The sequence below is a fragment of the Harpia harpyja genome, chromosome 5, assembly GCF_026419915.1.
Source record: "Harpia harpyja isolate bHarHar1 chromosome 5, bHarHar1 primary haplotype, whole genome shotgun sequence".
NCBI classification, from domain to species: Eukaryota; Metazoa; Chordata; class Aves; order Accipitriformes; family Accipitridae; genus Harpia; species Harpia harpyja.
The window spans coordinates 49316373-49333780 of record NC_068944.1 but is presented as its reverse complement, the minus strand read 5'-3'; the positions used below and the strand labels follow the sequence as shown (position 1 = coordinate 49333780).

At 36.4% G+C, this 17408-nt stretch overlaps 1 protein-coding gene across 11 annotated transcripts in view; it reads right to left on the bottom strand.

Moving 5' to 3' along the window:
- The window catches only part of RALYL (RALY RNA binding protein like), a 404805-nt gene that overhangs the window by 54159 nt on the left and 333238 nt on the right, over positions 1–17408 (bottom strand). For 8 of the 11 annotated variants that reach the window (XM_052787239.1, XM_052787247.1, XM_052787248.1 and 5 more), the window contains one exon: positions 5649–5681. The exons of the other annotated variants lie outside the window; for them this stretch is intronic. In XM_052787239.1, coding sequence (XP_052643199.1) covers positions 5649–5681 — 33 coding nt within the window. The remainder of the gene's footprint in view (positions 1–5648; positions 5682–17408) is intronic. 11 annotated transcript variants of the gene reach the window in all.

The window sequence follows — 17408 nt, the reverse complement described above, 5'->3', positions numbered from 1 at the left end:
TCCTTATGGGTTTTGGTAAATTGTTGGAAGAGAAGTGTATTAGTAATACCGCTTGAAATTAAACCATATAGATTCTCAGCATCTTCCACATGAAGATTCCGAGCTTTCCATATGTGTTATCATCCCCCAAATCCCTCCTGTCTTTCTGGGGACTACACTGGCAGCCTCACCCTCACCATCCACAGAGCCCTTGCGGTCCCCTGACTTCTGCTTCTGGCCTCCAGGCTAAACCTCACACATAATTAAAGAGTTGGTTGGTTTAGAGGGTATTCTCTGCAACTGCAGAAGACCTGCTGCTGCCTATCTATCTAAGTCACAGAGCCTGAGTGCTTTTAAGCACAAGGAATTACCGCCTGTCTCTAGCGGTATTTATATGTTTAAATAATTGGCAAGTGTGTTCAGTCCTCCCATGCTTTTCATGAAAACACAGATCCTGAATATCTGGCCTGAATGTGAATGAGAATTACAAGATTATGTTCATGTTGGTAGTTTTACTGGTTTCATATTAACAGTACAAAATGCATCCAGTACCTCCTCTTCTTTTTATATTTTTCCTCTGCTGAAGGAAAATAATTTTCTTAGTTATCTCTCTTCAAAAGCTGGATGGGAACAGTAGGAATAGTGTCTGCTCTTTCCACTGGTGCTATCTGATAATCAGGATGGGGGACAATTGTTGTGGTATTTGTTGTACTGAAGATGTCATATGGCTACATTCTGTTTTGTGCCTTATAACCTATTGTCTGCAACCCCCCCCGCCAAAAAAAAACCAAAAACCCCTGACTATGAATTGAAGGGACCTGCATATTTTGGAAGTGGACTGAATATTATCCTAACAGAGCCTGCAAGAACTAGGCTTTTTTTTTAACTATCTCACTTCTTCAGAATGGGATCCCTCAAACTGGTGTTTGAGTGCAGGATTTCCTATAGATCTTCTGCAAAATGGCCATATGGGAAAGAAAATATTACTGAGCAAGAAGAAGAAATGTGGGTGACAAATTCCAGTTGTTAGATGTTTCTCAGAACAATTCTGCCAGAAGAAAATGAAGGAATTTTACTTTTTATATTTTGGAAGCACTTCCTAAAGCTGAGCCAACCAAAATTCCTCCATCACTTCTAGAAGTAAGTAACCGTGATTTGAAAGGTACTGTGATTAAGCTGTGATTTGGAAAAACATGGCTTTTCAGTATTTTCTAATCTCATATACTTTCTAGAAACAGGACCTCGGTGAGGAAAGTAGTAGTTCATACAGATCTCTAGTTTTTTACTGAGAATGTAAAAAAAATGCAGCAGTTGTTAGTGCCAATTTTACTTGTATCTGTCTGCTTTCTCCCACAACAGACAACAGTTCATCATGTAATAAATGCATACAATGCATTCATTTCACTTATGTCTCTCTCTGGGCTTTCCACCTAAATTTACACTGTTTATAGCAAACAAGCAATCTTGAAAAAAAGACAAGAGTGAAAAAGTCAGCAGTTTGTATTGTATTTTTTTTTAACATCTACACAAAAGAAAGAGAAATAGATTGAATCTCAGTTGACAACCAGATGTATAAAACACATGCATTTTCCAAGACCATCTGACTGAAGAGCTATTGCCTGCTTATCCAGAAGTAATGCCATTCTTTGCAGCTGGCAGCATATGAATCTAACTTCTCACTAGCATCAGAAAAAATCAGCTCTGTTTCTTACTCTCTCTCCCTGTCTCTTCTGTATTCAACAATATGGGATATATTATTAAATGACATCTAAAGAAGACAAATATTTTTAAAAGTTTGACAAAGTTATTAGTTGCTCTGATGGATTTTCTACCACTGCATGTGTTAAAGTAAAGACTGGATGTTATTATGAAAGTTACATACAATTACAGTTAGATACAAACAAGAATTAATTCAAAGAATTTTTACTGTGTGAGACAGTTACAAAATAATTATGGTCTTTCTTGGCTATATAATACTATTACAGGTCTTAAAAGATGCTGCAATGGCTGTGTCTTACAAAATAAGTTTTGAATTTCAGGGGTCAGACTGATGACCAGTTACAAATCTGCATGCAGTATTATCTGGAATTTATCAAGGGCTAAACTTTTACATACAGATAGTTACCATGAATCAGCTACCATGAAATAGCTGGGTGAATAGTTAGTAACTGCATTATCAATCTAATCATCTAGAGAGAATGATAACAGTTTTGTTGAAGGGATAATTGTGCATCATTATTAAGAACAAGATGCCAAATATGGAGAGCAAATGTGGATAGTTAAAAGTTGTTGGCATTTTAAATATTTTTTTTTAAAATATTATACATATTTTGCCACAAAGTGGGATGAACTTAATATGAGCTGGCTGTTAAGTTGTCCTTTTTGCAGTACCCAGTTTCTTGTACCTCTTGACCTACCTGGTCTTTCTAGGTCTGAATGTTTCAAAGACTTCTGCATCAAGTTAATTTGATGCATTGTCAGTAGTCTTCACTTTGGTGGAATTTTACCAGAACTGTTGCCTCTGATGGTAAAGTCTTCCAGGCATTCTGGCTATTTGCACAACTTCTTTTTTATTCTAACCCTACATGAATATGAATGCTACATAACATGAAGAGGAAAGAAAATCCAGACAACTGTCTGTCTTGCTCAGGTTGAATATGGACACAAAACCCCAGAAGTGTGGAAATAACATCTGTGGGGAGAAGCATCCTGTGCCCCTACAGGCTAACACTCAGCGTTCAGCACTGTCAAGAGATGTTTCAGCCTTCCCTACGGATTTTATTTTCGCCTCTAAGAGACAAAGGAAGACAACATGTATCTCAAATTCAACTTCGTATTCTAGCTCAAAATCATAGCATTGAATTCAGATACTCTTACCTGAATAGATCACGTACTCGATGAATTTTTGCTCCTGATTGCTACCACTACAGAATTGCATTAAAGAGCTTACTGTTACTTCAGTGCCAAATTATGACCCTGTCTTGCACAGGGAGTAAAGGAGCATGGATTTTTCTTCTTTGCTATGCACTTTGCATAGAAAGAAGGATAAATGGAGTTTCCTTTACCAAGGGAGTACAGGAGTTGTTCTCTCCCTGCATTCGAGACACAAACTACAGCAGCAAGAGGTGGGGTCTGCTTCTCTCCGTAGCTGGCTGCTTTCTGAGAGAGGGGAAACAATGCATCATTTTAAGAACCCTTTTCCTTTGTGGGATCTCTCCTGGGAAGGCTGCAGCCCTGCACATACATGCAGAGCTCAACAAACTGTGGCAGTCCCGAGCTCTTAGGCTGCCACACTTCATGTTCCCTTCCCCCATCAAAAGAATTAACAATCAAAAAGCACCAAGAAGTTGTTAGCTAAGGCATAGCAAAATGAAAAAGCATAATTAGCCCATACAGGCAGTATAATGAAAATGTGGGAACAAATCTCTCTCGCAGAAGGTAGATGAATGAAAGGCTGGCGTGCAGGACCAAGTCATCTGTAGGCAACTTAAAGTAATTTAGATTGGTGTTTTGACCAACTCTGGCTGCAAGAGGCATTAAGGGCACCTATGTGTTAGTCTAATTGAGGCTGATTCAGCATTTCTTCTGCAAACATTTGCTGTATTTTAAAAGCCTGGTGGTTGCAGCCGTCAGTTTGGGTTAAAACCTTAGATGCAGGTATTGGCACAAGAGCTCATCCTCTGAACAAATGAGCCCCCCAAATACTGTGGGACTAGGAGGAGCATCTCTCTGACTTAGTACCAAGGAGGTGGATGTTGGCTAGGACCCCTCCTCAGAGCACAGCGCGCTAACCTCTGTCTGAATCCCTCCTTTAGGGTGGAGGAAATACAGCAGTAAAAGGCAAAAGTAGCACAGAGGTGGGGACTAATTTTTATATTTTCTACCCTTATCATTATGAACTCACAAAAAATAATTCAAGTACATTACAGTCAAAGTTCTGGGAAGTTCTGGGAAGAGGCTAAGTCTATTTGCTCAGATTAGACTTCCCAAGAGGAATCCAGTTTAGTAACAGTCACATACAATGGCTACGTGGAGGTAATGTGGATTTACACAGTGGCCACCAATCTGCTCATCTGGAAACAAACCCAACCCCAAAACATACACATAATGCTTCCTCCTAGGTAGACATCCCCAAATAACCTAAAATTGCCAGCAAAGTTCTTAAGATCATGACAAGAACTACAAAAGTAGGATTTATTATTTCGTGGCAATTACTATTAATATAATTGCTACCATTGTCTTTTATTTGCTTCCTGGATTTTTATACTTCCAAGTTTGCTCCTCAGCCACAACAGCATGCAACTTCTTTTTTAATCTTAAAGTGGAGATTTTTGGGTCATCACTTCATTACAAGAGTGGAGGCCTCAAAAAACCAACTCAATAGGACAAGTTACAAAGTGGAGTAATGAAGGGTAATAACAGAAGTGACTGAATTTGATAATGAATTTGGATATTTCAAAGCATGCAGACCAAGAGCACGCACCCCCCTCCCCCCATTTTGACCAGCATTGAACTTATTTTTCAATAATTTTGAGTTGGTAGAAAGTAGAAATGGAAAGCAATTAATTAAAAATATACGCAAACAAACCAAAGTTACTTTATGCTGTAGCAACTCAGACATATCTCAGTCCTGCCTATGCTGATTTGTTGTTTCTCTGTTCCTAACTGACACACTTCCTTTGTTTGCTAACTGTAATTCGCATTTCAGAACTTGAAGTAGTTTTTTGATCTGCAGTTAATACAACAATTTGGAAGCTACTGATAATTACATGGTAGAATTAACCCTTAAATGACTATTTTGCATGGGATCTTTTGTCTGCAGTTTATGTTTTTGGTAGCATGAAGCATGGTGGTGTGAACGAAGGAAAATGAGAATGAAGAGACATAAAGAATATACAGTTCTGAAGGAAAACAGGCAGTGAGAATGTCAGGAAACTTAGGAAGGTTTTAAAGAAAGAAGCTAAAAGGAAAACAGTGCATGAAAAGTGAAATTCAGACTCTGAAGTAAAATACAGATACTTACCTTTAATATATATAATGGTCTACATTTCATAAAAGAATGGTAGGGTTTTTTTCAGAATATGTCACATTTAAAAATAAGTTTTTAGAAAGGTGAGTTAATCATTTCAATATATAGATCATATAACTTTAAGCAGCTATGAGACTATGAAGACAATAGCTGTAATATGTAAATCAGTGTACTGATCTATAATTACGCTAAATGTGATATTTTTCTATTTTATGAATTTGCTTTTGTTTCTGTTATTGAAGTATCAAAAAATTTTTATTTTAAAAGAAACTATCAATTATTTGTTCAGGGGCTTAGATGGGTGGTATAGACAGTATTTGAAATGGTTTCTGACTGAAAGATCAGTGAAAATAAAATAATAAACCAGCTACATTTCAATGCAATATTTAACTCCTATATGTCTTTTAGTATAAATTTTGGTTAGTCAATAGAGGCAAAACATACTTCTTTTAGTATTTTTTAAGGGAGATATCCACAACTGCTGACTTTATTGGCTAATAACTACTTTTTCTAAGCTTAGGTACAGTAAATAACCATAAAGTTGAAACAGGATGTTTATACTCAACATAATCTCATGCACATATATTGTATGGTAGTTGAATATATAAGTATTTATGGAAATATACATATTCCTACTTACCCAACGGACAGGAAAGGCTCCTTTGATTCAAGTCTGTCAAGTGAATAACAGAAGTTTTAAATATATATATTTTTTATTTCAAAACATTTATGTGATGAATTTACAACAGCTACTCTCCGTGTCAAATTTACTTGGCGACCAATATACAATTTAACATCAATAGAAGGGCCTGATCTATTATGCTAGGAGCTTAACATGGAAAAAATCCCATTTACCTAACTGAACTTTGGTTCAGAAATCAAATATTTACGAAGCAGCACAGGTAGGCCCTTTAGATTTCACAGATTCAGATGACTTGTGCAGGTATTTACATGGGAAGTCTAGAGTGAAAAAGTAATATTTTGTCCTTTTTTTTGCATTTTTCATATAAAATTTTTTTTTATTTATGGCCATGATTTAGGGAAGATATTGTTTTGTTTTTTTTTTACATTAAACATAAAATTTAGTATGGGTGTAAGAACTTTCCTGATTTGAGGGTTTCCACACCCATATTGTTTGCTTTCCAACATCCTCTGTTCACATGACATGGTCACTTCTTCATCGTGAGAACTTCTGGCACATCTGCCACACTCAGCTTTGCGCTGGAGCTGGATGCCACTGGTTTGGTAGACCCAGAACCATGCCCAGTTCTAAACCCGAGTGCTATTAAAAGTGGTGTTCTCCAACTCCCTACTGTTGCTGCTGTTTCTGTGAGGAGCTGCACCACTTGCACACTGGCAGGAGCCACTTTTACTGGTAGTTTTCACCCAACCAGGTTAGATTTAAGAATCTTTGTCTATGTTATTGTACTGTATTTCTGCTCCAGTTCCTGGAACTAGCTGCCCTTAATTTTGTAGTGTGTCCTGGCTGCAGTGAGTTTACTAATATCAGCTGCTTGTTAGGACCATTAGCATGTGACTTTAGGGTCCTTTATAAACATATTTAAAGCAAATTTACAACTCAATTGTTTTGAGAAGTTACACGACATGCAAATGATGCAAAAGTTCTCTGTTGTGCTAATTTTCACTGAGAGTACCATGTTAGGAAGAACATCAAATAAAAACCCCAGGTACTTAGTGTCTCTTCGTAGTCTTTAAGAAAAGCGTTTCTAACAAAGCAAAGTCTCTCATATCTAGAACTGAACATTTCATTTGTGATGACCCCCACAATCTGAAACCCACAACAAAATACCTGAAATAGAACTGTAAACAGGACTAATTGTAAACAAAAGTTCTGTAAATAATTTGTCAATGTTTTAAAAATGAACCTTTCCTGCAAGTCTTCTTTGTAGAAAAACCAACAAGTACATTTGCAGTTACTATTCATTTAGCAAAAGTTTTGTCCAAAAAACTCACAAACCAATAGACCAGTTTAGTTATTGCCATCTATCCAGAAGGGTATTTACAAAAGGTGAACTTGTTACTGTGCTTTTGAAAGGATTATATGATTTTGTCTTTAATTGAAAAATACTGCATATCACCTTTTTGCAAAACATTTACTACTTCTTTTCCACTAGTGGAAATAACTTAGGAGCCTGCCTTCATTGACAATGTCTTCTTCCAATGTACTTTAAACCTAATTTCCTGGGCTTAGATTTCCAGCAGTGGTAAGGACAACTTGTATAAGGCTCGAGGAAAGACCAAAATGTATCTGAAACATAATAACTTTTCTGTTGTCCTCATGGCAATACCTCACCTTTCTATTTCTTTCTGGGGTTGTGATCCACACGGAAGTAAAAGAATAGAAGAGGGGATCACTGATAGCCTTGCATATACCTGGAAGGACAGTGAAAGCCCACAGCTGGGTGTCCCCGTGCTCCGGGGGATGCTTCTCCAGGGCAGTGCCAGTGCTGCCACGAATGCTTTCCTTCCCAGACTGCCATGCTTCACACCAAAACCCTCATAGCACCAAGAAAATCCTTAGCTTGGCATCCTCTGTGCTTAGGCAGTACTGCCAGAGAGCAATGAAGTGACAGGGCCCTTCATGCATGGGGTTGCATCCTTCTCCTGCAGGCTCTGGGTAGCCACCCTGCCAGCTTCACGGACCAGCTTTTCCTGCCGTGGATCACACCATTACAGGAAAACATCTGCACCATCTTTGTAGTTCCTCTCTGGTATATGAGAAAAAGCCCAACTAGTGTTATGGGTTTGTTTCCTGTTTTTCTGCTTAACAAAATGAACCAGACCTGGGAATTACCCAGTGTTTGGCTTGAGAGATTAACTATAAGCAAAATGAGCAAAGAATGAAAGCCTCAGAACATATTTACCCACTTCATAATACAGAAATTTTGTAATGATAAGAGACCTGACACTATACTGATGGAGGACACTGGTAGATTTTTACTTGCAAATGAAAAGTGTGTGATAGAATGCCCTGTGGACAAAATACTGCAATTAAAAATCTATTTGAAATCCATTCTCAAGATGGAATTCAATTTGATTTAAATAGTGCTGCCCTAGGTTTGACCCCTCTCTAGTATGTTTGACTAAATGGTTTTAGATAATTTGCTGCATTACTTTAAATTAGTTCAAGTGTTCCTCATAGTAAAGGAATACAATTATCTGTTGGCCTTTTATTTAAATTGGTAATTTAGTATATGGCAAATTAATATAAAGGTTTTAAAACTGCAACACCATATGAAGTAGCATCCTATATCATCCTTACTGGTGACATTTATCAATATATGTTATAGATTTTTTGCCTTTCTTTTCTAGCCTGCAGTACACACAATTCTCCAGAGTTTTCAGGAAGTCTTGCATAATTAAATATGATATCTCAAAAAAAGTGATCCTGATAAGCTGTGAGAAGGGCTGTCATAAACCTTCAGGAAAAATGTTAAAACAGAAATTTTCTTTCTTGTAAAAACATATTGATCATGCAAGAAATACTAGGTTGGACAGTAAACAAAGGGAATAATGTTTTAATTATGTAGGAATGGTAATGAAGCTGGAGTGATCACGATTTTTCTTTCTTTCCTGAAAAGGTTTTCCCATCAGAAAACTTCAGTTTGTCAAAATGACAAGGCAATACATCACTTGAATAGGAGGGACACGGGCTAATCTGTAGCATGACTGGGACATGGCAGGCTGAGGTTGTGTTTCCATTTGATTCTGAGCTAAGATTTTCTGAAAGGTCTGACTTTCTTATCTACATATACTGGATAATCTTTTGCAGGAGGAAAAAGGATTTTTACACTATATAAATTGCTCAATTAATATCAGTCACTGTAAACCAAACAGGCATAGGCAATCAATTTATACCCATTGATACATTACAGTACTGTCACATTCTGTGTTTAAAACAAGGACCCTAGAAATTTCCCATTTAGTATTTCACCCCTTGCAACCTGTCTTGGAGAGACATTTTACAAGATCTGATTAACATAATTGTGTATTTCATTATTTTCTTTGCTGCTAAGTTTGCTTATATTAATGCCAATTATTTAAATCCCATCTTTGACATGGACTGAACATGTAGATGGACAAATTTTTCAAGGTTTGAAGACAAACATACAAGGAAACGGGACTAGACTAAGGGCATGTGAATTCCTCTTTAACTTGTAAACAAATCATTTAAGGACAGGAAGATCCCAAAGTAAACTCCACTTTTCTTGCATAATTGTCCTAATAAGATTACAGGCAAGATGGCTTTTTATATCTGACGCCTGACCCAAGATACATAAATCAATATCATTTCTTGTTAAGGAATCCTTGCCTCTCCTTCCCAAAACCTATTTACAGGACAAAGTGGATAACATTTCTAAAAATATCAGTGCTGTACACAAGCAAATGAATTTTAGCCAAGCATTCTCCAAGGCAACTCATTATGAATCAATATATTCTTCCTCATGGTGATCATATAATTTAATCTCTAAGGAGTTAGTAAGAAAAACATATGGAATTTAAGGCATTTGTTAGGATTCTTATTCTGACTTAATATAAGAAAACTGTCTACCCTGATACAGGGAAAATGATGGTCGGGAACCAAAACTTTTTAGATGAGTCACCATTTTGGGGTACGATCTTCAAATCAGAATTCCCAAGGAGGATAACCAGAGTGTGTTGCTGACATCACACATTTTCTGTTTGCCTGTAAAGTGCATGAATAGTGACTGCAGTTTTCAGGGGGACTGGAAGAGTTAATACCTCTAACAGAAATTCAGAGGATTCAAGCTTTTCATTCAAGCCATGTAAGAAAGTCAGGCCAACTAAAAAAGCATTTTGGACTTCAGTCGCTTGATGAATTGGCTGTATAATGTTAATGTATATTTTGTATGATTGATGTGGCTGACATTTACCTGTCAAGCATGTCTATCTCTTTGCACTGTAGAGCACTAGGAACCAAAGATTTAGCAAAAATATGTGAAGTCAAAGAATATTCAGATTTATAGCTCGCCCTGTTTGCCAATGAATTTAATTTTTAAAATTATAGCCAAGGATAACTCAAGGGAGCTTTCAAAAGAAACTGAGGTATTTTGCCATTCACAGTAATCAACCAGGGTTGCATTTTTCTCTGCATGTTGACTTCGTGGTTTGAAGTCAACAGTCATTATTGATCAGAAGACATCTTCCTTCAGAAATTTTTAAGCAGTATTGCTCACATTTTGTCCTCTAATTCCTGACCTTTTTAAAGCATGCGCATTATTACTTCTGGTAACTCCCAATATTTGTATGCAATGCAAGCAGGACTAATAAAAGAATGTCTTAATTTACAGAAGAAATATTATTTCATGTAATTTCCACAATCTATTGAGACTGAAATAGCCATTTCTGGTGTACACTAGGTAAACCTACCTTCCTTCCTTCATTCCTTTGTTCCTTCCTTCCTTCCTTCCCTCCTTGCCATTTATAATGGTTTCTGTGACTTAAAGTAATTTCAATCCAAGGTAATTTTTCTGGACATCAGTAACCGTTGTCAGATAGAATTAGGGAAGAAGCTCATTCTGTCTTCTGAAACTTCCATAAATATAATTATAAACATTGGGAAGTTTTATTAAGAAGCATTGTCATATCCTGGAACAGATAAATGTTAGACCAACTGTATAGAAAATCTAATCTCTCAGTAGTGTTTCAGAAGCAGAGGGTATGGAGGAATAATTTACAGCTTCATGTCAACTTTTACACTTGTTCTTAATAAATTCAATAAGTTCAACTTCCAACTGGTGGTTGACATTGTAATTGATGACTCTGGTTAGAAAAACAACATAAACTGCATTCTTTTCACAACTATTGTGTAATATCAAATACTGTATTAATATGAAAATATGAATGCCCTGGGAAGTTCTATTCCACAGAGCTAAATGCTTAAAGAAAAAGTAAGTCCAGTGAGAATTTGAGAATAAGAACTACTTTATATGTATATGGAATGGAGGATAACTGGCTAGGTGTTGCAAAAAAACAAATTTCAAGAGAGCAGGAACTGAGTAGCAGGATACTGTTTAGTGTGGGAATATACTAAAACATCTTTCCTCAGAGCTGATGAATCCCTCAGCTGCTGTACTGTGCCAGCTTTGGGCACAGCATTTTATAACAGAGTGGACTTAGAAGAAGAGAATCGAAGGAGAGCAATTAAGAGTTTAAAAGATGAGAAGGAGCTTTAGAGTGATGGAAATACCATATCAAGCAGAGGTTATTAGGTCCTCCACGTATCCTCTGTGAAACAGATGCTTCTACCTTGAAAATATCAGCTAGAGCTGATGCTTCCAACTCTGGGTCTTCCTGCTAGTGATCTAGGAGTTTCTGTCATTTAGATCCTTTCTGCTCCATGACAAGAAGCCTAAAGTTTCTGCACATACAGACCTTAGGGATTATCTGCCTGCAACAGCTCACTAGAGTCATAGAACATGAAAGTCTGGGACAATCACTAGATGACACAGGAGGAACCAAGTAAAAAGGCTACCAGTCTAAATAAGCATGCTTGTAAGCTATTGATGCTTCACTCCTGAGAAATAATTTTTACCATGTAATCCCTTGCTGGTTCCATCTAATTCCCATTTTGAAAGAAGTCTTTAGCATTCAGGACCTGCCAAACAGGTCCTAAATCACACAGGTGCTTTCCAATATCTGCTCCAGGGATGTTTCAGGTTAACTTCCATTTCAGCCTATTTTAAATACTGACACGTCCCAACATCTCGCTTGAGGCACAGCTATCATGTGAGGAACACAACTGGATGCCATAACACAAGTATGTTGTATGTTACAGTAAAAACTGATGTTGCAACTCACACAGAAATACTTTAGGTTCTCCTTTGTTCTGCATTTTTGTTCTTTAGCTCCTCTGAATCATTGCAGTGGCAATGAGCAATGTTCTTCAATCAGCACATGCTTCATCTCTTCTACTCTCAGATCATAGTTAATCCGAATTTGATTAAAGTTCATAACTGGAATATTTAAGTTTACTAAACCTAAATTTTACTAATTACTGAAGAATTTATTCAATAATTAAGCTAGTACACTAGTAAGCCCTCTAGGGATAAGCAGAGGTTTACTTAAATAAGGTTATCCCTTTGGCTACCAGAGTGTCTATGTGCAGATCTATATATAACCCTTAATATGTATCTAGCCACTTATAGAGTACTGCAAGAAAGTATGCATTCTGACTGACAAAAAATATTCATTTTTTCTAATATCTTATGATTTCTGACAAGTTTAATTATTTAACATTGAAAATAACTTAGATAACTTCTTGAAGCATCAGGTTTTCCCCAGCCCCATGAGGAAAAAATTGCACCCTAAAGAAGTTAACTTTCCAATATATCTGTAGGTGATATACAACCTAATTTCTGGTGATACAGAAAACTGAAATTATGGTTGGTCCCAGTGAGACAGCATGCTTAGAGCGTTTTCTGTCTCTGAGTGGTTGTGCTTACCCTAGGTTTGGTTTGCACTAATGCAGTTACTCTGCATTTAATATGCTGCAAGATGGAACTGCTTTACCCAGAGTTTTGAAGTGAAAGGAATGGAATATTTGGCTTAGCATATATATCACATGATTTTTAAGCATTTTATATGTCCAGACACCAAAAAGGTATATGCAAAAATATCAAGGGGTTTTTTTGTATTTTTTTTTAATTTAAAAAAAACCTGCAAAAATTACTGGCTATTGATGTAGTACATTTCATTTAGCCAGTTCTACTTAGCACCTAAGCCCCTGATAGGGTAGTGCCAGAGCACTCTGTGCAGGAAAAGGTTTTCAGGGAACACTTAACATAGGATACTGTCTGCAGTACCTGATGTCAAGCTGTCTAACCTAGCATGCTGGCACTGTGCGCTGAAAACCAGATGCAATCTCATGGGGGTTTTCAAAGTCAGCCCAAGATAAAGCAAGGTTTGTCCCTTTTAATTTCTTCTGCCTTACTCTATAATATAGTTTTGTTACAGGTGTACATAGCATATGACCACATTTAGCTAGTTTCCTAGCAAAATCTGAATCTTGTTACCTAATTTGTAAACATCAAATTCTTGACATAAGTACAAGTTTCAGAGGCCCCTAGGATTTATTTCCACATGAATTAATAGGACAGATAATCTTTAGCCATCAGTTAGCAGAGTATGACTGAATAGTCTGTCCGGAATTATCTCTGAAATTTGACGGTTGAAAAACTGAATAAAAGGTAGCTTTCAATACAGGGAGAAAGTGCTTTAAAGAGACTGCCTCTTCCCTATGCTAATTTTCACAATGGCAAGAGGCTTGGATGAAACATAAATCAGCATATGCAAAAGCTGGTTTTGAAATACCAGTAAAAATGTACTTTGCCATGTTGGATACTGAATGTGGTACTGTTATAACACATGGGATGGAAGGGGTTTTGTGTTGTGGTAGGAAAGGGAGGCATGGGGAAGAACAGTAAAGGAAGTAGTTTCCAATAATCCTCATTAATGGGTGGCCTAAATTTTAGGTAGCAAGAAGAGAGGAAAACACAAAAGCTCTAAGTCATTCGATGATTGTATAATAATATAGGGTTTTTTTCAGAGACCTAAAACTAAAAAATAGTATCATATCCATCTAATAGAGTTTCAGTAGCTGATGATAAGTTGTACCTGACTTTACTGTATTTTTGTCTAGGAATCCATAATTTACAAAGACAACATGAACAGTAGCATGGATTCTCATGGCTGAGATAAATAAACTAAGTTGTGACTTGGAGAGAAATTAATTCAGACTCTACATATGAACACCTTCTTAGATAGTTATGGACTACAGTTTCTTCCCACACCACCCAAGAGAAGTCTCCTGAAGCCAAATGGAGTGCTAAGGAAATTAAACTGAATTTAATCTGTACACCACATCTGTATGATGTTTCCAGTCATGAAGAAATGAATGCTTAAATTCAAAGTGAGATTCTTGCAAGAATCAAGAATAAGAATTCATTTTCCTTCAGCTAAGAACACTCCTAACTCTGATCCCCTTCCCAAACTGAAAACATGCTCAATTTGTTACCTTTGTTCAAGTAAGCAAAGGAAACAAACTCTGGAGAATGAAAGCAACTCCATGCCACCGCTGTCAATTTTAATTTGCTTTTTCCTGTGATATGCTAATAGTTGCTAAATTTTGAAAAAATCTATGCTCCCAACGAAAGACTTTGAAAAAAATCTAGTGGTGTACTTAGCTATCTACCTTAAAGTCCTCTTTCTGAGAGCTTTAATCATTCTTTGGATGAAGCTGATGTCACCTGACCCTCTTCTCTAAATCAGAGTAAGAACATTCGGGTCAATATGTACTGGTCTAAAAATGTATAGAATGAGTTCATCAGGGTGGGCTGAACAAAACAGTGTTGACTGATCTAATGCATGCAATCAATACTACTTTACTGCATGGCTATTTGTAGTCACAAATAGATGAAGGTTAATGCAGGCATTGCCTTTGAGGATCCCAAGGGTAGAGGCTTAATCTCCTTTTCCCTCAATGACACTACTAAGACTTAAAAGTAGTTACAGGAGGGCCACTGCTCTGACAATGTATGATTCATGTTTGTCATGCTGTTTCCTAGAATAATTTCACTCTTGCAAGACTGAAAAATACAACATACATTTTTATGCCAATAGATATTAGAAATTGCTCATTTCTTAGGACTCATAATAAATTCACACACATTTATGAATACATTTGTTACTTTTCAGTAAAATAGCTAATGCTTTTGCTATAAGTTCTGGGAATACCGACATAATCTACCAAAAAGGCATGCAATTTGTAACCTATTCTTTAAAAAATAAAATTACATTTGACATTATGCACCAGCAGTGCTATCTAACATATTTTCAGTGTGCTCAAAAACTAGCAGAATTCACCAAGAAATAAACTTATGGGGTAATTTAATTGTTAATAATTCACTGCATGTTAATATACTACTATTGTTCCTCTGTGTTGCACACAGCATAACCTTCCATGCTATTTGTAATCTTACTTAACAATCCATTTTCTCTTAAACTAAGTATACTTTAAATTTCTTCTTTCGATATTATTCATAAGACTTCAAAATATATAACAAGTTACAGCCTCTCATTTATCCATCCTTCCTTATTTATTCTCAGAATACTAAATCTATAACCCAGCATCATATTTCTATTGCTGTTTGTAAGCCACCTAAACTGTGCCCTTGCAGTACATCAGCAGCTTCCAGACTGAATTACAGCCTTCTATACAATTAGAGGTGTTACATTATGTGAGAACCGATGCCTAATTATGAGCCCACAAAGTGGTGCTCTGAAGTACAGCCTTCCCCTGCATCTCTGATTACTGCTGCAATTAAGGGTTTCATAAATTCCTGAAGATGAAGAATCCTGCTGTTCATTTGAGATGTTAGGACAGGCCCTTCTCTATTCTGTGTCATGAACCCTATGTCCTTACTTTTAAGATCTCTATAAAGTTAATAAGACAGTTACCAAACAGCAGTGATTGCAAAACCGGATACTATTTCTATGATGCCTGCTTCACTAAAACTCAAATGTGGAAAAATGACCATGGTGTCTGGTTTCTGATTTTTTTTAATATGCTGTAGGTACTACCCTTTTTCTTTTTAAGGTAACTGAAACACAGCTGAGTATCTACAGAAGACATCGTCTTTCTGCTAGAACACACTGAATCCAAATTCTGATTATTTCTTAAATCAAAAGCAAGAAGCCATGCAGTAATAAAAGGTAGAAATCTCGCATGTAATAAGTGATAGGAACAGGGATCAGACTGTCAAGATCTAAACTGAATGAATGACTGAAAGTATTATTTCTGTTTGCCTGCAGGTGAAACCATCAATGCTCTGGATCTTTTAGGAATTTATTTTTTTGAATTATAAGCCAAACTTTTTTCATTTGTATTAGCAAATTCTTGGATAAGGAAGGAGTCATAATAATTTCAATGCCATCAGAAGGTTGTGAATATGTTTTCTGTTCCACTGTGGTATAAACAGTGATTAAAAACCATGAAAAGAATAAGATGGTTTTACAGTTAGTTACTTAGCTGTAGTATATTGCTTCAGGTTTCATAGGAGATGAAAAAAGTAAGAAAGAAGATTAAACACCAGGGAAAAAAAAAAAGCAATAATAGGAGAACAGACTATTCTTCTCCAAACTTGCTAATCTCTGAGCATGAGTGTGATTATGGTGTCTGGGCTTTTGTGGAAGAAAACAACATCAGTCATGTGATACCATATATCATCTTCTACAAGAGGAAAAGTACTGAGCTAGGAAAAGGGATGCAGCTCCTCAGCAGATGTGTGTAAATTGGTGTCACTGTCTTCCTCTTAAGAAAGAAAAAAAATAAACTGAGAAAAGACTGTGTAAGTCTAAACAATAACTTGAGGGGAGATGGGAACAAAGGCAAGTACTAGTCTTTAAGTCTATGTAGGACATACTTTAAAATGGATCTAAGTTAAGACCATAGTTTAAAACCTCTGGTGAAGGTGAATATAAACAAACATGAGAAAAATATAACTTTTAAGATATACTGATAATCTGAGAAGGAATATCTGCCCTAGTCACTAGGGATAGATTCTAAAAGGGAGTTAGTAGTATTTTTAAAATAGTGAAGGGGAAGATTTAAAAAAAGAAAAAAACAAAACCAGTTTTGTTGTCCTAGTTATTACTGGAGTTACCAGACATATTAAGAATAATATGATTGAATGAACAAATAAAGATGACAAGTGTATTTGATGTATCTTGGTCTTTTGAACTTTTTCTCTATCTGTAATTTGTGTCCAGAAGCAAAGGTATTCCTGGGTGTTACTAGGGACCTGAGACACCCCCCCACCATTTTCTCCTCTCTAAACTTATCAGGTGCTGCACATTCATGCTCTAGATCATGTGGAAGGGCAAACTTATGTCCTTGGCTGGCTCTCCCAACCCCTCTGAGCACATGGATTTGTTCTTTAAACATCTCTGGGACCAAATTGATTGCAGTTACACTGACATAAATCAGAAATGCAGAGCTGCATGTGTTGCCTTCCATCACCAGATATTTTTTTTCTAATTCTTATGATTGTAGTTATTTGACATGGGACTTTTTCCTTGAAAGAAAGTAAACAAAAATTCAGACCAAATGGAATCACTGGATCTGCTGTAGCTCACTATTTGTGCCTTTTAACTTTTGTAATACAGTTGAGAAAGCTACTTAAGTTCTTGACACAAGCAAAATTTGCATTGTTTGTTGTGAATTTTAAGTGAGAATTTCAGACTAAATGATCATTTTTTTCTGTACAGTAATGACTGCTTCAAATGTGATCACTCAGAACATTTTTTGATGAAATGAATGTAAATAATACCCTACTAGACCTAAAATTATCTCCATTTA